The sequence below is a fragment of the Parasteatoda tepidariorum genome, chromosome 4 (assembly GCF_982258835.1).
Source record: "Parasteatoda tepidariorum strain Cologne lab strain chromosome 4, Ptep-v5.0, whole genome shotgun sequence".
In the NCBI taxonomy this organism is placed as follows: domain Eukaryota; kingdom Metazoa; phylum Arthropoda; class Arachnida; order Araneae; family Theridiidae; genus Parasteatoda; species Parasteatoda tepidariorum.
This window is the reverse complement of record NC_141758.1, coordinates 28,528,940-28,550,595: the sequence shown is the minus strand read 5'-3', so window position 1 is coordinate 28,550,595 and position 21,656 is coordinate 28,528,940. Positions and strand designations below refer to the sequence as shown.

General features: G+C 29.9%; 1 protein-coding gene across 2 annotated transcripts in view; it reads left to right on the top strand.

Moving 5' to 3' along the window:
• Positions 1 to 21,329, top strand: part of LOC122271919 (Golgi-associated plant pathogenesis-related protein 1) — a 61,600-nt gene extending 40,271 nt beyond the window's left edge. The window contains exon 4 of one of the 2 annotated variants that reach the window (XM_071182096.2): positions 21,041 to 21,329. In XM_071182096.2, coding sequence (XP_071038197.2) covers positions 21,041 to 21,303 — 263 coding nt within the window. In that variant the 3' untranslated portion in view covers positions 21,304 to 21,329. Of the gene's footprint in view, positions 1 to 12,588; positions 12,920 to 21,040 lie in introns of those variants that run through there. The other variant, XM_071182095.2, reaches the window with a different exon arrangement.
• Positions 21,330 to 21,656: the final 327 nt, after the last annotated feature.

The window sequence follows — 21,656 nt, the reverse complement described above, 5'->3', positions numbered from 1 at the left end:
TTTACATTCCACAGTTTTAAGAATCATATTACTTCAAATATTAAAATAAACAAAAAATATACATAAGCTCATAGTTTTATATGATTTAATTTTGCAAATAAAGATTTTTGACAACAATTTTTATAAAAAATTTTAAGTTTTTATAAAAAACATAAAGAATGCTTATGAAAGAAAAAAGAAACAATTCTGAAAATTCCTCACATTAAAATTAAAAGCTTTCATGCTATTTTATTCATAATAGGACGTAGAAAACCATTGCATAGAAAATTATGATCAAATAAGAAGAAAAATTTATTTACAAGTAAAATTTTTAATTATAAAAATTATAACACATACCTGTTTTATAAATCCGGAGAATTCCAAAACTTTATTCTCAAATAATATATACATAGCTAATCCCTAAATTACTGTAAGATGACATATCACACAATAAAATTTTATAATTGCATGTTCTCGTTATGGATTTCAATATGTAACTTAAAAACAAAATAGCTGAATTCTAGTTAAAATTTATCATTCAAAATTAAAGAAATACTTACAAAGAAAACGATAAAAATACATTAATAATCAACATAAAGGATATTATTTCAAGCAATTCGGATGATTCTTTATTGTTGCTTTCCGAATTATATAGATACTGAAATATATACTATTCTATAACTATAACAGTTCTGCACGTTCTGAAATCAGATTTTTTCATAGGAATAAACTAAGCAATGTTGACTTCACTTTAATTTGTAATGAATTGAAGACAAAAATACAAAAAATTGCCGTATAATACATACATCTATAACAGTATGCGATCATGAAATCGGAAGTTATCAGTTGTAAGCTAGTTCTTCAAATGTTTGCCGTGTTCTGCTTTAAAAAGATTAACCAATGTTCATTGTTTTTTATTTTTGATTAATTTATATTTTTTAATATCTTCATCCCTCTCAACTTTATTTCATGCAAATTAAACGCCTTGTCTTCCAACTTTGCCGTATATACACAGCCGTTGTTTTTTCCCTTTTATTTTATTTATTATTTATTAATTCATTTATTTTTTTGCAAAAAAATAAACTTTTTATTTTTTATTTTTGAAAATCGTCATGATATCTTCAGATTTTAAATTCTTCTAATAACATTTTTACTGCTAACGAAAAAAAAAAAAAGAAAGAAAAAAAAAAGAGTTCATCATCGGCCACGACCAACACCTCCTAGAAGAAGGAAGGCCTCAGCACGGATCAATTCAGTAGTCCGATCTAACGAAGTGAACTGCGCAGTAGATGAAAAATAAGAAAGATGTCATTTCGTTAAGGGTATTAAGCTGCGCAGTGGTTGAAAATACGAAATATGTCATTACGTTTGGACTACTAAAGGATATTTATGGTAACCCGTGCTGATTCCTGCTCTTATTTAGGAGATGTTGCCACGACTCACCCAGGTAACCCTATTCTGACGAAAAATAACATTTCTTCCATGAAAATTTAAAAATTTCAATCTAGTCAATATTGCTTTCTACTCGCCAAGCTTCTCGATAATAGACGTCGCCAAAACAGATTCCTCTCACTGCACTTCTCTTCACCACTATGTCAACAAACGTGAATACTATTCTGAATGCCTTGAATGTGGAACCATTGACTCATTTAACTGTCAGCCAATTAAAATCAGATTTGCGTTAAAGAAATCTCTCACTCTGAAGAAATAAAAATAACTCAATATCGAGTACAGTGAGTGATAATATTAAAAAAATAGATGACGAAACTTTAGAAGAACTTTTGACTCTTCGCATGTAATCGACAAATGATGACAATGCACAATATTTCAAAGAAAACTGCATTGATAGCGCAGAATTAAAATTGAATTACCTCAGAAACAAGTGGAACTTATAAGCTGTCAACTTATTCCTCAACGTACCCCTTCATCTGTAACTCGAAGCTCTAATCATGATATGTCACACCAAACAACTAACAATTATTTTTCATTACCGAAATCTGTTAAAAATTCTCAATTCACACATTGAACAATAACGAAAATACAACCCTTCTACTGACGATGCTGACAAAGAGGTCTTGCCTTTTTATGTGTAGTTTACCACCCCTCATTGAAGTTGCAGAATTACAAAAGTGATAGATAGCCTGACAACTTACCTTGACGGTGACCTGTTATTTAGCATTTCAATGAAAATCATGCCTTTCGCAGAAAGTATTGCTAGATTTGTTGTACGACTGACCAACGTTTTAATATTGACTTGATTTTATAGGATTTGTCGTGGAGTACCTGCCCGCGAAGAGGGCATCTTACTCCTTCATCTGATCTGTTAAAATAATTGAGACTAATGGTAACGAAGAGATTCGAGTGGCGACAGTGAAGCCTCTGTAGAATTACAGTCATATTTGAGTTAAAGTCAATTAAAGAGCTGAAGATAATTTCATAGTCTGTAAATATGGGGTGAATACTGGGGAAGTCCCATTAGTCAATGGTAAATATAATTATAAATCTATTCAACATTATAAACAAGTATGAAATAATATGAGAATTCCATACCTGCCAACTTTTTCGGATTATCCGAAAGATTTTATTTTCATATTTAAAGTGGTAGTAAGTATATACTATTCTTTCTTTTATAAACTTAATTTTTGGATGATTTTGATCACCACTATTCTTACAAAAATTAAGCACATATATTAATATGCGCTACTATTATGGTTGTCAACTTAAGTTTTCTCAAATACAACGTAATTGTTTGCTTAAAATTGAAGTTTTAATTCCATTTTAATACCACTGGGAAAAATGATTATGGAATTAGAAGTAATATAGATGTTTACATTATTAGCACGTTTTAATAATATTAAATTCGGAAAATGTAATGAAATTTATAATAATTAAATACTGGAAACATTAAAGATAAAATTTTTAATTTGAGTTTTTAGTTATGTTTTTTGAAAAAGATAAAAACACCATCAAAGGTTACGTTTTATGGATAACAATGAATAGAAAACATATTAAATTGCTCTGATTGTGCAGAAGTCACCCTGATTGACCGAACTTTATTAAAATTTTTCTAAGTAATATTTCGGTTGCAAGTGCCTTAATAAAGGTATATTTAATAAACTTTTATTATTTCTTTACATTTTAACAATTTCATATTTGTGGAAATTATAGTCACGTTGATCTTCGTTTAACTTAAGATAGTAACTACCGAATGTAAGCTGGTCCAAACTGCGAGTAAAGCATGGAAGATAAAAGTAGGCGTTACTATCTATTGTATCTAAACTTCGTATGCTGGCCATTAGCACCATGACAACACCATTTGTATGCTGACGATTGTATGATAAGCACGCATAAATATTCCTTGTGCTCCTAATAAATATACTCTTATAAATATTCATCCTTCCTAAAATGATTATTATATTAAAGCATAGGTCATCTATCATTACACTTCATCTTACTTTATGTATTGTAACGTTCCTTCTTTAGTGTTGCTTATTAAATTTAAAAAAGAAAAAATATTTGTTATTCTTTCTTTTGCGATTGAAAACAAAATAGTATCTCTTTTTATAGAGAAGGAGCATCCAAAGTACATTGTTTTTTTTCCTTTTCCCATTCATTAAAAGAATACAAGCAATGTGTAAGGAACAACTTGGTAATTTTGAAATATGTTACAAGGCAATGTGTTACTGAAAGAAAAGAAAAAAATATGCAGAGCAATAATTGCCGTGCAAAGTTACAAATAAAGTAATAAATGCAAAGTTTTTAGGGGCCCATAAAGTTCACATGGGTCAAAGTTCATATAATAAGAACAAGTTGTTTGAAACATGTACATCTGTACAGTCCGCAAAAAAAAAAACGAATCACCCTGAATAACTTTCGTTCTAATGATCGGATTTTCACGAACTAAGTGTCAATCTTAATGGTTCTTGGGGGTGACCTCAATTATGCTAATTAATTAGTGCTAACTATTAATTAAGTTACGAAATCAGACACAAAAACGTACTTTCTCTGAATAAACATATATTTTTTTTTACATATTTGGAATCTAGACACTTGAATTAGGGGGGGTAGACAAAATTTCAAAAAAATTGGGTGGTAAATTGGGTAGCAATAAAGGTTTATATATTTGGCGATAGTCCAGAAAACCGCCAAAAAAAGTCGCCTGCGCAAATGAATATTTTAAGATAACCCATTGACTAATTCAAAAGAGGAATGCTTAATTTTACTAGGTTGCTAGGCAACCATACTATGACTGTAAAAAAATTGAAATAATGTTTTGTGATTGCTCAGAGAGGTTTAATTCATTGTTAATAAAAAATCTCTCGAAGTTTCTAGGCAATAGACAATTTTTAAGCTGATTTCTGTCTAAAAAGCAAAAAAAAAATTATTTTAATGTCCTTTGAAAAGAAAATTTGAATAGATTTATAAATTATTTATGATTTTCTAAGTTGTTAGAATTTAAATACATGAACTTTTTATCTGATATTGTTTAGATTATGCTGTTTTTGCTAAATTTATTCGAGTATTTCACACTAAAATCAAATTGACATAACTTATTACAGCTATATACAAAATTTTAGGGATAATCATTTTTACAGCTTTAACCCCTTGGGGACAGTGATTCATGAAAGCATTCGTACAAAATCAGAATCAGGATGTAAATAAATAAAAAACGGTAGCTTAAATGCAGGCGTTGCTAGTTTCACGGACTTACTCTGCCTTGAATTTAATTATTGTTAGTTTAATCATATATATAATCTATGCTAGTTCAAAGTATAACTAAATAATTTTATTTTGAACTAAGTAATGGTGAATTAAATAAATCAAACAATTATAACCCCGCCCTCAAATAAACTGCTAAAGAAATACTTTGATTACCAGTTTTATCTTTTTACCCCGGTAGATACTGTTTTATGCTGTCACGTATTAGTGACAGTCAGCGCGAAAGGGTTAATCGAGTCTTCTAGGCAAGAAAGTTTGAAGATGAAAAAAAGTGCTTGAAAAATAAAATGTAGATTGTATAGTAATTCTAATGCACATTCACAAGGTTTTCTGTAATTTACGATATTTCTTTTTTCTATAACTCAAGGAATTGCTGAATGTTTAGTGGAATTTTAAAGACATTGAAATATGTTATGTTTATGAATAAGATATTGAAATAATATGTTGCGTATTGTATGATTCGTTGTTTATAAAATCGCTTCATTCTGCTAGATATTTAGGTTGCATGGTTTTCTTTGGATAAAGATGATTAGCAAATTGCATCCTCGTGTTTCGATGCATTCTGAAACTTACGTTCGCAAATTCACCATACAATGTCGCACAGCATATTCTTCAATTACGATAAGCTACATTTACCACCAAATACTGGTACTACGATTATTTATGTTTTCTTATATATATCTGATACTCTCCTTTTAGACAGAGCTAGTAAGATCCTTAAGATACTGAAAAACTTAAAAGATAAAATATTTAATTTCATTAACTCAAAATTTTAATTTTTAAGTTAAATATAACTTTTACAATATTGATGCTCTTACGTTTTTAAAGACCACATGAATCCTGTTAAATATTAAAATGCATATGTTTACTTTAACGAGTGTAAAATCCTTATCAAAATAATGATCAAGACCCAAATGTAAAACCGTATAATTGACGATACAAACTCAACTGACTTCGAAACGTATGAAGAGGGAAGTAAAAGTCGACATGCTTTGAGCGTTCAAATATAATCGCCCATTCTCAAGACTTGTCAGGCTTAAATAAGTTGTGACTTTCATTATTGGACGCTCAAAACATGTCTACTTTTATTATCATCCATTATTTTTTTAAATCAATGAAATTTTTATACTTTCGATTCAGTTTCTTGGGATTATCCATTTAGTTACACAACATATTAAATTATTTCACTCGATATTAAAATAAGTTTTGAAAAGGTATTTTTTATATATATCGATGCCAAAGTTTATTCTACATATATTTTAGGGTATACTTTCGGAGTATTTTGATCGAGTTTATTTTTACACCCTTATTTGCTTAAATTATTAAATAATTTGCTTAAAATAAATTATTCAAGCTACATGATTTAATGCATTTATATTATAATAGTAAACGGGGCTTCCATCGCATATTCTTAACCTTTATACCGCTATCATTAAATAAATGGAATAAGCTTAGATAAATAATAAAAGCTAATTTTTTCCTCGTTTTAATTTCAAAGGAATAATATGTTTCGATCAAACAGATTTCATTCTGGAAATAGCGAAATTATTGAGTAGGTCCCTTGGAGCAATATCACTCTTATCCTCTTTTGACGAAATATGGGAAAAATTAGTTTTGACAGTTTCTGTAAAAAGTATGTTCGCTTTCTTGCCACGTTTTTTTATTTATTTTTATTAAAATGAGTTCGGAAATTGCGTATTTCTTATAGCATCTTTTAAAAATCAGATGACTCTAAAATTGGCACGGCTTCGGAATATTCTTACAAATTTCAATTTTTAGTATTTCCTGCTTAACGAAATTAGGCATTTTCCTGATAACAAATTATACTTCAATAATATCTTGGGAATCGTGCTAAGGTAAAAAATTAAACAAAATAGTTTAGTATATTATCAGGAAAAAAATCTACTTGGTATCATAAAGAAAGAGTAAAATATATAATGAAATAATAAGTGAATCACTCGTGGTCAGATAATTAAAAATTTAATTTCACAACTAAGATGTTAGAACGACATTTAAGATACTGAGATATTTTAAGACACTTAAAAATATTGGCTACGAATTTGACAGCCTTTATACTCTTTGTAGTGACTTAAAACACATCAACGCTATTTTAGATAATCTATGTTGAAGTCACGAGAAACAAAAGAAAGACAATCAATAATTTATACTCTTTTTTCAAAAAAAAAAATAGTATGCTTAGTAAATAATCAGCTGTTTTGCATTAAATAATTTTAAGCAGCGGAATGTTTTTAATTTTTTTACGAGATTTTATTCTTAGCTAGCAGACAATAATTCTTTTCAAGAAAACTTGACTATAATTTAGAAAGGAACTTTACTTTAAAGAAAACCTAAATTAAAGAACTGAAAAAATTGATTAGTATATTAATGAAGAAATAATAAACGTAAAAGGGTAAAAAATAAGATTCTTAAAAACGTCAAAATTTACTTAAATAATAGGTAAAATAGTTCTGCGAAACACTTGTGAAACACTTCCGAAAATTTCTTTTAAGATTAAGACGACATAGGGTAAACCAACCAGTGATGGAACACACCCCAGTGAAGGAACATTTCATAGATATTTTTTAGAAATAAGATTTTAAACGTTTTAATTTAGACTGATTGGTAACAGTAGCTTACTACCTAACAATAGGAAGTCATCTAACAATGCATTGAGTCACCTGGTCTTAGAGTCTTCTCTGGAAAAAGTTTTGAATTTGTTAGTATCTGGTCAACGCCTTGTTTCTTTGACACAATTATAAGGTCATTGGTGGTAGTTATCCGTTTAAAGTACAATTAATTGCGTATAATAATGCTTTTTTTCTCATTGTGAAAAATAGAATTCAAAATATGGTTATTGAAGTTACGTTGTATTTATTTCAAGCATCATAACATAAGCAAGTACTGAGATTAGGGGGTGCTTATTAACTGGATTACCAAACGATGAAAAACCAATGAATAAACAAGTGTTCCTTTATTGGGATTTTTTCAAGTTAATGAAAATAAAAGAAAAGTTTTAATTTTCCTGTACTTTTAGTCATATTATACATCAAAATTATGTTAAAAGTACAAAAAACAACTTCTAACCAGTGAAGGAACAGGCATGTTTCTTCACTGGGAATAGATTTCCCAGTAAATGAACAGTATGTGTGAAATATGATTTTACAAGGATAATTAGTAGTTCTGTGATATAGAGGACACCTTAAATTCAGTTAAATGTTGTATGAATAGTTCCTATAACAATTTCATTTCAAAATGCAAATTTAATTGCTAAATTTATTTAAAGAATTAGAATAATAATTTGTTAATTATTTATCGTTATAAATATAGTGATTAGTTATTACATCATACCTTAGACACCTTAATAAGCTATGTTCACTGACTAAATATAATAATAAAAGCTTGAATAGAAAATTTCTTTGCAGGCCTTTGTGCTAATAATTACCTAAGTTATTATCTTATTGCGGTCTTTAACGTCCAGACAGGAACTGGTAGGAAAAATCCATTTAAAGACAATCATCCAGGTGAAAAATGGGTGAAGTTTTTTTTAAGGTGACATCCACCGATAACTCAGTGCAATGCGAAGATAATTTCAAAAGGCAAAACTTCCCTTAGAGAATAATATTCGAAATACTGGTTTTAAGAACTTTAGATGAAGTAGCCCTGGCATCCTTTTAGAAAGTGATTGCATTTACAATGCGAACGAAACAAGAGTTGAATACTGCCCTTAAACGGGAAAAATCCTTGGCTCTAAAAATTATAAGGATTTATATTCTTAAGTACCTATGAAAGAAAAAGTACCTCGATTGGTAGTTTTTCCTTACTGAAGAATTCTTTGAGATATTACAGAATCAGTCCCTGCTATATATTTCATTGGAAAAAGCGATTCATGAAATGAAACAATGACCGCAGCAACATTTTACAAATATATTGCAAATGTTTCTACCCACGCCTAATTAAAAATGCTATCAAATTCCCTATTTTGCTCGTTTTGGATAGGTATAAATCTCATATTAATTTGAAACTGAGCAAGTTATGTTCCTCAAAACAAATTTTCTAGTTTAGTTATCTACCCAATTCAGGGAAATCTCCCGTTAGATCTTAAAAGAATTGTAAAGCAATATGTCGAGAAAATTTTACATCCATTTTTAAATAAGATTTTGAGGCATCAACTGATGAAGTTAAAATGTTTTCATGAAATGCGATATTTTTCCATTCGATGTAAAAAACGTTGACTTTAACAAATGCATGCAAAACAGACACCAAGAGTTAATGAGCAAGACAACTTATCAACAAAATACATGCTTCGAGAGTTACGATGCACTATTTCTTCAGAAGCTTGAGAGGGAAATCTCACAAGTTATGTTGCAAATTTTTAAAGGAACATTGACGACAGAAAAATTTAATCTCCCAAATATCCAATAGCCTGTGCTTTTCTCAATATTGAAAAATTTATTTCAAAAAGAACATTTGGTTAATCAAATTTTGGCACTGAAGCTGATAATGAAAGTATGATAATGAAAGTATCTTGAAAACTGATTTTGATATAAGTCCTCTTGAGGTATTGTTAGTTACAAAAACAATTGGTTCGATAAGTAAATGGTAAGTACTGCTGAAGACCCACTAGATATAAGTCAATGAGAGATGGATTTGACTCAAACTTCGAAACTCCTTTTTCTCATTTATTATCCAGTGAGGAATTCTAGAAATGGTATTGGAAAATCAAAAGAAATTTCGAAGATACATTTACATTGGCCAAAAATTTGGAAAAAAGAGGAGGATTAAATCAAAAGAAATAAATTACTTTTTTGCATTAACTTCAGAAAAAGAACGAAAATTTAAAGAGATTGAAAGAGCTGAAAAAAAGTTAAAGCAGAAAATATGACGAAGAGAAAAAAAATACTTAAAAAGATTAAAAAATAGCTTAAAAAATGTAACCACCAAACCCACCAAAATAAACCACCAAAAATAATAAACCACCAAAAGAGTAAACAAAAAAGTGATCTAATTATAATTATAATAAAAGCATCATCGGATTACGCAATGATAAACATTCATAATTTAGAACGGACTATTAAACTGAGAGAGAAAAAAATGAAAAAATTTTTTTTTTAAAATTATGTATTCAAACATATTTTACTTTCCATTCCATGACGGAAAAAAAGTAACATTTTCTGCGTTAACTGTGGTTATATGTTGTAATTCCGAGAAAAATCTTGTTTTTAGACATTTGTGTGGCCAATGGATTCCTAACGAGCATCAAACATTTTCTAAATTAAGTGTTCATTCACTGGAAAATTTAGTGTTTATTCACTGGTAAGAACTGTTCCTTCACTTGGTTATCTTACTACTTATTGGTTATCTTACTACTTATTATTTAAACCACCAAAAGCTTAAAACAATATTTTGTAAGTTATCTAATTTTTTTTTACATAATTTGTATTTAATAACAAATATGTCAACACTATCATTTAGCTAAAATTAAAAATTTTGAAAATTTTATAATTTTTTCTTAAAGGCAAGCTAAGCTTAAGTGTTCTTTCATTCGTTAATTTACTCTATAAGATGTTGAGAAATTTGCGATGTTGTGAGAGATACTTAGAAAAGTTGACTACGTATTTTTATTAATATTTATAAAACGTATATTCAAGAAATTGATAAACATATTATTCCAAATCTATGCATACGTATGTATATTATTGAAATTGTATCAGTTATTGAAAAACAAAATCAGAAAATAAAAAATAATCACATTAAATAAGCACAATCTGGTGTATAATCATATTCTATCAGAAGATCATATCATATCCTATTTTATAAAACTAGACATTCCTTGAATAAAGTGTTTTTTATTCAAAATGTTTTATTCAAATTTCTTTACTGAATTGCAAATAAATTATTAAGCGACTAAAAAGGAAACATTGTATTTTATAGTTAGAAATCAATAAAAATTAAAAGATTAGCAAACGATTATTAGCGAAAAAAATATGAATGAAATTTTACACTACGCGCGCGAAGTCAAGTTCCTCGCAAGTTTATCACATTTTAATATTAATCGCCCCATTTAATCATTTCTTTATTGTCGCCAAATTATTTTTTTAAAAATAATTAATTTTAATTTTTCTCAGCTTCTAATAAATAAAAACAGTTGAAACTTTAGATTTTTCAATTGAAAAATATGTAGATTAATATGGTATAAAAAAATTCATACCTTATAATTCAAAATTTTTTCATCCTCTCTTTAATTAAATAATAAAAAATAATTAATAATCATTAAAAATTATTTTTTTCATGAAATTATCTTTGGGTAAATGAGTTTTATGAGTGGGTGCAATTTTATTTAAATTGCTTTATTAGTTTTGAAAATATGACAAAAAACGTAAAAAGTTAAATTAACATTAAGGGGTACGAACTTTGGATCGCTCTCCTGACCAAACTATTGGGACCATTTTTCCCAGATTGCGGCTACCCCCTATATTTTGAAGGTTAAGAATCCAAATATGTGAAAAAAAATGTATGTTTATTCAGAGAAAATGCGTTTTTGTGTCTGATTTCGTAACTTAATTAATAGTTAGCACTAATTAATTAGCATATTTGAGGTCACCCCCAGGAACCATTAAGATTGACACTTAGTTCGTGAAAATCCGATCATTAGAACGAAAGTTATTCAGGGTGATTCGTTTTTTTTTTTGCGGACTGTACATAGCTTCATGCACGTATTAGATATACTTATTGCATATATCATGCAGTTGAATAGAGGAGAACAGGTGATATATACAGGTCATGTTATTAACATATTTTTATATTTACATAAGGAGTCATCACAGCAGAAGAAAGCTGTTATGGGTGTTATTGAGATGTCCTCTTTCAGATTTTCGAAAAGAAAAGTTTCGTTGAAGTTTGCGGTCCTGCACTTAGATGTCTTAACATTTAGCTTGAAGTTTGAACTTGATTTTATCAATATATTGCTCGATAGGATCAATATTGCGGTCTCTATGAATTTCTTTCCTATGGATAAACCATTGAGTCTAGGTGAATTTTCGTAGGATTTTGTTTCGGCATATATTCAGCTTGTTAATTAGAGTTGGAGTTATGCCAATTAAAAGGATTTAATTTTCAATTAGGATACAGGCTTTTTTAAATTAATTACTTTGTCATTTTCTTGAAAAGAGAGTTATTTTATTAATTTAAACCACAAGAAAAATGATACGTAAAATATTAATGCGAAAAAAGCGACATTTGTGGCATGGAAAAAGTGACGATCGACAACAAACTGGATATTTCTTTCACTTTCTACCACTTTAGCTTTTAAAAACACCTTACTTAAACTACAGATTTATATTGAGATTTTACGTAGTAATTAATTAACAGTGCACAAAACTATTTTTTTCCGACAAAATTAATCCTCTCAGTAAAGTGTTTGAATCTTCTTACCTTTTGAGAAGGAAATCAAGTTATGAATTTAGATGGATGTGGTACAATTGTGTTTAAATTGTCATTAATGAAGAGATGACAATTTGCTCCGGACAGCGAATAAATATTTTTCAGTGGTAGTTTATTAATGTATGATTCTTGGTTAAATAAATTAAATTTATTAGTTTTTCCTTTACCACTATTTATGAATAATTCAAAAGTTTATTCAATTCTCTAATTTTTGTTTACGTTTAATCACGTTTTTGAATACCGTCTAAAAGTAAACAAAATTAGTCAAATATTACGTCGCGTCCGGAGCAGTTGGCATCTCTGTTAATGTATGTTTGATGGAATTAACACTTCATCGCACATAATTTATAAGAGTCGAACATTTGTTTTTCATTGCTGTTATTGTCAAGTCGTTACTTTTTTTTATATTTCAAAAACCATTTTCATCAAATTATTTATATTTCTTATTAGGGGCGTTTCATTTCACACAAATGATTTGGAGAAGTTCTTTACACATAGGAATTGGTATAGCTCCAGTGCCGGGGAAGCCAATGCTACACGTCGTTGTACGATATTTTCCCGGTGGAAATTCTAATTTTCCCGGTGAATTCCAGAAAAATGTTCTTCCTAGAATTTCTGCACCATCTACAGGATCCTTATCCCAATCGATGGAAGACTGCTCATTTGTTCGAACCTACTCGACGAAGTTGCGGCAAAGTGGTGTATATATATAATGTATCATTACATTCTTTCTTGAAATATTAAAACATATCAGTAACTAAAACTTGCATTTGTAATTTATTACATTAAAAATTTTAAGATTCGATTGAATCATATAATTTAATACCTTTTGCAAAAGATAGGTCAATCAAGTACAATCATAAATGTACTCAACCGTTGACTAATTTCAACCTAACTCTGATTTTATCGGTTTTTAGAAGAAATGCAAAGTAATAAACTCCTGCCTCAATAGAATCGTTTATTCGCAGAAAGAAACATAATTTATTTCATAATATAGATACAAAACAGAGTTTGTGTCTCAATTTTTCCTTGACTCCGAGTATTATAAAATGCACCCGAGCATTTCAAGATTCAATATAAACCAAAGAATGAAGTAAAGACAAAAAGTGAAGAACCTACATGAACAACTTTATTAAAGGAATTTCACATGTATGTTAACGTTAACAGTTTAGAAACACCATTGGCTAAAATTAAGCACTTGAGTATATGCATATCAACCAAAAAATAAAAAATAAAAAAAATACAGAAGAAAACACAAAATGTAATAAATAAAGTCATTTCATATATACTTCGACAATCCGACATTTTTCAAAAATTATTGAAATTATTTTTGTAACATGTTTGCTAGATTCTAAAATATGAAAATAGAAATGTAAATAGAGGGCAATATATTCATTTCATGGCACGTTTTTGCTGATCGTTGGATTTGTTAGTTACCTTGTATTGGCCCGAAACTGGATGTGTGCAAGGTAATAATATTATGCTGTATGATTCAAAGCTTATAATTAGGTTGAATTTTAATTATAATTTTAATTTAATATAATAATTTTAATATTATATTAATTATATTTATTTTAATAATAAATTTTTATTTTAAAAATTATTTAATAAATAATAGAAGATTTTTAGACACGGATTTGACTATGATAAAAAAAAAAATTTAGTTGACAGCGAAATTTTTAATAAATGTAACGATTTTCAATAAATTTAACCCTTTAACGGGCCCTTTACTTCTAGTAAAGGTAAATTAAAGTATTTTTGGAATTGAAATTGTTTTAAGAACAGTAATTGATGTAAAAAAAGAAACTCATTTAGTTTATAAAAATGCCATTTTTTTGGTGGTAAATATATTTAACATGACCTATTAGGAACTTACTGACTCCTATTTTTCTTTATTTAAAAAATAAATTCCTTAAATGCTACAAACTTCAAAAGGAATTATGTATTTTATAACTTTTATACGTTTTTTAAGAGTGACAAATGGTTACCAATTTTATTCCAACTCACTTCAAGAAAGCTGAAGTTATTGAAAAATGGAAACCTAAATAAAAAGTGGTAAAACGTGGTGGTAAGTATACTTACCACGGCCTTCAAAAGGGTTAAGGACTGCACCAACAACCCACAGAAAGAGGTTCTTTTTCAAGTTGCATGCAGGATACCGGACGTGGCCGGAGTGTTACAGCGCCGACATTTATAACGGTTGACATTGTGCATAGAATCAGCAAAAAGCCTGAATATTCCACATGGGCACTGTCACAAGTCGTTCACGTTCCCTAGCGAGATGAAGAAATGCATCCCAACCTTGCTCATAGATTTCAGGGTCTGGAATTATCGGATTACCAGACACATTGTCAATTTTATGTTGTGGTTTCTCAAACAGACAGCTGTAGACTCGGGTTTTTGTGCACAATTGTTGTTCACTGACGAATGCACATTCACACGCGAAAGTCATTCGAATATCTACAACTATCGTGTCTGACACGAACGTAACCCGCCCACGTTCATTCCAACGATTTTTCGCGCTAAATGTTTCTTCCGGAATCGTGCATGGTTCTCTGAATGGGCATACCTACTGCTTAATCGCCTGAATGGAAATTCATAACTTGTGTTTTTGCAAGATATGTTGTCAGAAATACTAAACCGTGTTCCAGCACACATCACACGACCATCACCTCCTACATCAGGAAGACTCCACACGGTTTTTTATAAGTATTCTGCGCAGATTATTTAAAAAGCGAACCACTTGTGCTCATAAACCCAAATTCTATTTTAAAAGTATACTTGAGAGAAATTTATCATAGATATCTGAGAATTGAATCTGTAGTGGTTGACAAGTAAATAAAACAAACAAATTATATTCATGAATTAAACAAATTTTTAAAAAAATAATTACTACCACTTTCTGATTTTTAATTGATTTCATATTAAATGGTTCTTTCACTAATTCAGTTGGTTCACCGACTACCCACCCCAGACGTCCACAGCCTTCCTGTGGAAAATTTCTACAATTGGTTTACCTTCATAGTGGTCTGATCGGACTAACTACAAAAAAGCGTGTGGAGGTTTTCAATTATAGGAGGCATAGCCACAGGGAAAAAAGGCTGTTGAGATCATCAAGGTGTTTTAGTGACGTCACATACTATGGTGATGTACGATTAGCCGCCAATTTGAAATATTTTTCCTTCATTGAATAGCATTCTCGTTTGTCCTTCGGATATGTCGATTTAAACGATTTTTAAAAAATATACGTTGCCTTATTCTACAGCCATATGCTTCTGCAATTCCAAGATGTGAAGGGAACTACAAAAATGGACCTAAAGTATCAGTATTTAGGTTTTCGAAAGGTGAGTAAAATAAAAAAGAAAATGGATCAATTCCATCTAACGAGACACTTACTTATCAAATAACCGTTAAAAGTCGAGCAAGTGTTATTTATCTTTGATGTTTTAATATTCGTTTTTTCAGAATTAATAATAAGCTTTTTAATTAAATAAGTAGTATTTAAGAATTAGCGAATATTAGAATCTGAAACTAGCAAAACATTCGTACTTTTGCAAAACTCTTAGACGTGAAATAAAGTAAATTTAAACATCATTTGTTGTGTTTAAATGTATATATAAACAAATATAAGATGTCATTAAGAGTTAACGCTTTTATTATTTAAAAAAACTAGTAAAAAGCTTTAGTTATACTTTTAAAAGAAAGAAAAATTAATAACAATGATGATTCGCGTTTGAAGCTTATTTATTCTTAACGATAGCTTACAATCATATGAGTAAAATTTCATAAATATTCATACTTGAAAGCAAAAAAATCTCCGATACATTAAATCATATTAATAAAAAAGGAATTTAATTCAGTCTTAACCATTTTAATTTTTGCATGTTATATTTTAATGAATTAAATTTTAATGCGACACATTAACCAATGATTGTAAAAATTGCTGAAAAATAATTTATTGCTTGAATAAAATTTTCAAATAACACTCTGAAAAATATTTAGCTTTCTGTCTACAATTGTTTATAAATTGATGTGCATCTTTTGACAAAAAGGTAGTAATTTTTACAGCAAAAACGAGAACTTCAACTTGCTCACGCGCTTGCTTTTATGGTGATTTACTTCATGATATTTGAATCCGAGTTCAGTTCCTTACTATCTGCCTTGTCCGTGCCTCTGTCTGATCTGATAACTAGCCTTCCGCTCTCAATTATTGAGGCAGAAAGCTCTGATATATTATTTGTGAATTTGTAGTCAACAGGATCTACGCAACGATTCGTGTAATTTTAGAAAACCTCATAAAATTTTAAAAAATTAAATGCTGGTAGCATTTGAAATAAATATTTAATTTAATTTAAGCTACGTGTTTTTCTTCTTTTTTTTTTTTAAAAAAAAAACCCATCGTAGATTAGGTTTTATGAATAACAATGCAGGGGAAACACATTAAACTGTTTTGATTGTGAGGAACTCACTCTGGTTGCCGGAACTTCAATAAAATTACGATATTTTTAAGTACCATTTCGGTTGTAAGTGCTTTAATAAAGGTATATTTACAAACACTTTTATTATTTCATAAGATTTTAACAATTTTGACTTTGTGGACATTATTTATTTGAAAATAAAATTTTATTCACGTTGATCCCCATTTAACTTAAGATCCTAATTACCGAATGCGGTCCGCACTACGAGCAAAGCATAGAAGATTAAAGTAGGCGTTACTATCTATTGTATCTAATTTTCGTATGCTGACGATTAACATCATGACGTCACCATTTCTATGTTGACGATTGTATGATGAGCACACATAAATATTCCTTTTTTCTCCTTATAAATATGCTCTTATAAATACTCCTCTTTCCTAAAATAATTATAATATTAAAGCTTAGGTCATCTATCATTACACTTCATCTTCCTTTATGTAATGTTGACTGCTAACCTCTTCGAGACTGGCCAGTCATATATGCATTCTCAGGGTGTCGATAATTAGGGTAAAAAAGATAAAACTGGCAGCCAAACTATTTTTAAAGCAGTTTATTTGCGGGTGGGGTAACAATTTGCGATCGCAACGAACTATAGGGGGCGTTGTTGTATGAGACGAATTCCTGCGATTTCCATATGAACAGTCATTCAGTTGCTAATAACAGGTCTTTAATGTAGCGTGTAGCATTGTAACGCTCCTTCTTTATTGTGTCTTTATAAATTTAAAAAAGAAGAAATATTTGTAATTCTTTCTTTTGCAATTGAAAACAAAATAGTATCTCTTTTTAATAGAGAAGGAACATCCAAAGCACATTGCATTTTTTTCCCTTTTCCCATTCATTAAAAGATTACAAGCAATGTGTAAAGAACAACTTGGTAATTTTGAAATATGTTACAAGGCAATATGTTACAAAAAAAAAAAAAAAAAAGACGCAGAGCAATAATTGCCATGCCAAGTTACATATGTAAGGTTACATAATAAATGAAAGTTACCAAGTTACATAATAAATGAAAAGTTTTTTGGGCCCATAAAGTTCACATGGTAATAAAAACAAGTTGTTTGAAGCATGTACATCAGTACACAGCTTCATGTATGTATTAGATATACGTAGTACATAGAATAGAGAAGGTCAGGTGATATATACAGGTGATGTTATTAACATATTTTGATATTTACATAAGGAGTCATCACAGTAGCAAAAAGCTGTTATGGGTGTTATTAAAATGTCTTCTCTCAGATTCTCGAAAATAAAATTTTCTCTCAGATTTTCGTTGAAGATTGCGGTCCTGCACTTAGATGTCTTAACATTTAGCTTGAAGTTTGAACTTGATTTTATCAATATATTGCTCGATAGGATTAATATTGCGGTCTCTATGAATTTCTTTCCTATGGATAAACCATTGAGTCTAGGTGAATTTTCGTAGGATTTTGTTTCGGCATATATTCAGCTTGTTAATTAGAGTTGGAGTTATGCCAATTAAAAGGATTTAATTTTCAATTTGGATACAGGCGCTTTTAAATTAATTACTTTGTCATTTTCTTGAAAAGAGAGTTGTTTTATTAATTCAAACCACATGAAAAATGATACGTAAATTATGAATGTAAAAAAAGCGGCATTTGTGGCATGGAAAAAAAAGGACACTCGACAACAAAGTGGATATTTCTTTCTCTTTCTACCACTTTAGCTTTTAAAAACACCTAACTTAAACTACAGATTTATCTTGAGCTTTTACATTGTAAGTTCTATGACGAAGTGATGGAAATGTCAGTGAAGAAATAGACACACCCATAACTTCTGCACAAGCACATCCAGCCATGCACATCAAAGTTTTGCTCCGTGGACTTTCAACAGACTACAAAACAGATGAGATCTCCCAGCAACTGGCAAAAACTGACATCACAACTCATAAAGTCATACAGTTTAAGAGAAAAGTGGGCGTGGCCTATAGGCTCCTCCCACTTTTTCTCATAATTCTAAAAAATACAGTGCAAAATCATCAAATTAACTCCATCACCACTATTCAAGACTTTCCTGTCAGAATAGAGAGATTTAGGGGGGGGGGGTCGTGGACCAATTCAATGTTTTAATTGCCAGGCATTCCACCACACTCAAAGATCCTGCAACGCTGATTCAAGATGCGTGAAATGCGCTGGCAATCATCGCTCCCATGAATGCAGAAAGGACAGACACACTCCACCAAAATGTTGCAATTGTAGTGAATCCCACACCGCAAACTACACTGGGTGCATAGCCCGCCCAACTAGGAAGAGCTCTCGCCTGATTCCCACAACAACAGCTGGTATGGCTCGTAGACTCGTCATAATAATAAAAGAACTACAAGAACTCATAAAGAATGAAGGGGTACTCCAATTACTGCAAAGAATCATTAGAGAAAATGCTCCATAAAGTCATTGCCATGCCCAATTTCGGACCATTTATTCTGAACTTTCGCATTAGTGTAATATTTAGATTTCAAACTCTTCTACAATGTAAAAGTAAAACAGCTCAATCAAATTGCAAATTGTATCCGATAGATGGCGACACCAATGTTAAACAAAACTTCTGTATATTTATCATTTTAACATGCTATATTTGTTTTAAAAATTAAACTCTAACTTATTAATACTAAATTGCCAAATGTATCTGTATGTATATCGATTTTATTCATAACTATATCACAACTTATGACTGCATCAAATTTAAATTCCATTTAACGTTAAAATATCAGTTGCACTTGTTCATATTTTAAATTTTTCATTCATATTTAAAATTCACAACGTATGATTGCATTAAACTTAATCCCATACAATGATTCAACACCAACTGTGCTTTATTATATTCATGAATAATTTTTTTTTGATTATTTCATAAATCATGATTCATATTAAGTAACAATTCATGTTTAATTTTTCAAGCAAATATGTTTGATCTTTTATTTTATTTTGCTACTTTAATGCTGCATAAATTAAAATGTTTGTAATTCAACCTGTAAATTATTTCATGATGTATGGGTTAGGGGCAGCTACGCGGCCCAGGCACCCAGTTTTTTGTTAAATAAAGCGTAAAGCTTTTACATTGTAACATACCAATACCAATAGTTAAAAAAGCAAATTATCTTGACCTTATAATCAATAGCAAACTCACCTGGAATGATCACATCAAAAGCACAATAGATAAAGCAAATGCAGCAATAATAGCCATACAACCATTAATATATAATCAGAATATGTCACTTAAACTAAAGAAGCTACTATATACAGCAATGATCCGCCCAATACTTACCTATGCCTCACCTGCCTGGACAACGATACCTCAACATCTACTGAAGAAATTAAACCAATGCCAAAACAAGATCCTTAGAAAAATAACCTGTGCAAGATGGTTCATCCGGAATACCAATATACATGCAGACCTCAAAATACCAACTCTATCACAGCATATATACAAGCTAAACGCAGATTTTTTCGATAAAGCCATAGAATGTAAAACAGCAAATTTTAATGAAATCTTTAAATTTGAAAATTATATCAAAGATAAAAACTACAACCAATAGCTGCACATTTCACCTCCGACACCTCATATCATAGCTATCAAAACAAATAATTTCATCAACCTTTCTGAAAATAACGTTTACTCATGCTGATACAATTCTGAACAACTCCAAAATCAAACAAACACAGTTTAGAGCAAGCTGCTCAATTTATTTTTGATTCCCTTTTAGTTATTCTAGCAAAGAGCTTGAAACATTCATAAAAGCAACTCCATTGCCTGCTTACCTCATTGCTCAACCAAAACTGTTCTAAAATTCCAGATGAATGGGATAGGGGACGCTTCGCGGCCCAGGTGCCCAATAAAATCAAAACACTAGGACTAAACACTAGAGCTTTTACATTGTAAATAATTAACAGCGCACTAAACTATTTTTTTTCGACAAAATAAATCCTCTTAGTAAAGTATTTGAGTCTTTTTACCTTTTGAGAAGGAAATCAAGAAATGAATTTAAATGGATGTGGTACAATTGTGTTTAAATTGTCATTAATGCAGAGATGCCAACTTGCTCCGCACAGCGAATAAATATTTTCCAGTGATAGTTGATTAATGTATAATTCTTGGTTAAATAAATTAAATTTATTAGGTTCTTATCTTCAACTATTTATGAATAATTCACAAGTTTATATAATTCTCCAATTTTTGTGCACGTTTAGTTACGTTTTCGTTACCGTTTAAAAGTAAACAAAATTAGTCAAATATTTCGGCGCGTCTGGAGCAGTTGGCATCTCTGTTAATGTATGTTTGATTGAATTAACATTTTATCGCACATAATATATAAGAGTCGAACATTTGTTTTTCATTGCTGTTATTGTCAAGTCGTTACTTTTTTTGTAATATTTTAAAAGCCATTTTCGCCAAATATTTCTTATTAGGGGCGTTTCATTTTACACAAATGATTTGGAGAAGTTCTTTACACATAGGAATTGGTATAGCTCCGGTGCCGGGGAAGTCAATGCTACATGTCGTTGTACGATATTTTCCGGGTGGAAATTCTAATTTTCCCGGTGAATTCCAGAAAAATGTCCTTCCTAGAATTTCTGCACCGTCTACAGGGTCCTTATCCCAATCGATGGAAGACTGCTCATTTGTTCGAACCTATTCGACAAAGTTGCGGCAAAGTGGTGTATATATATAATGTATCATTACATTCTTTCCTGAAATATTAAAACATATTAGTAACTAAAACTTGCATTTGTAATTTATTGTATTGAAAATTAGTAGATTCGATTAAATCAGATAACTTAATTCCTTCAGCAAAAGATAAGTCAATCAATATAATCATAAATATACTCTACCGTTGACCAATTTCAATACAACTCTTTTTTTTTTCCTTCAGTTTTTAGAAGAAATACTTAGTAATAAACTCTTGCCTCAATAGAATCGTTTACTCAAGGAAAATAAACACATTTGTTTTCATAATAGAGATACAAAACAGAGTTTTCGTCTTAATTTTTCCTAGACTCCGAGTAATATAAAAGGCACCCGAGC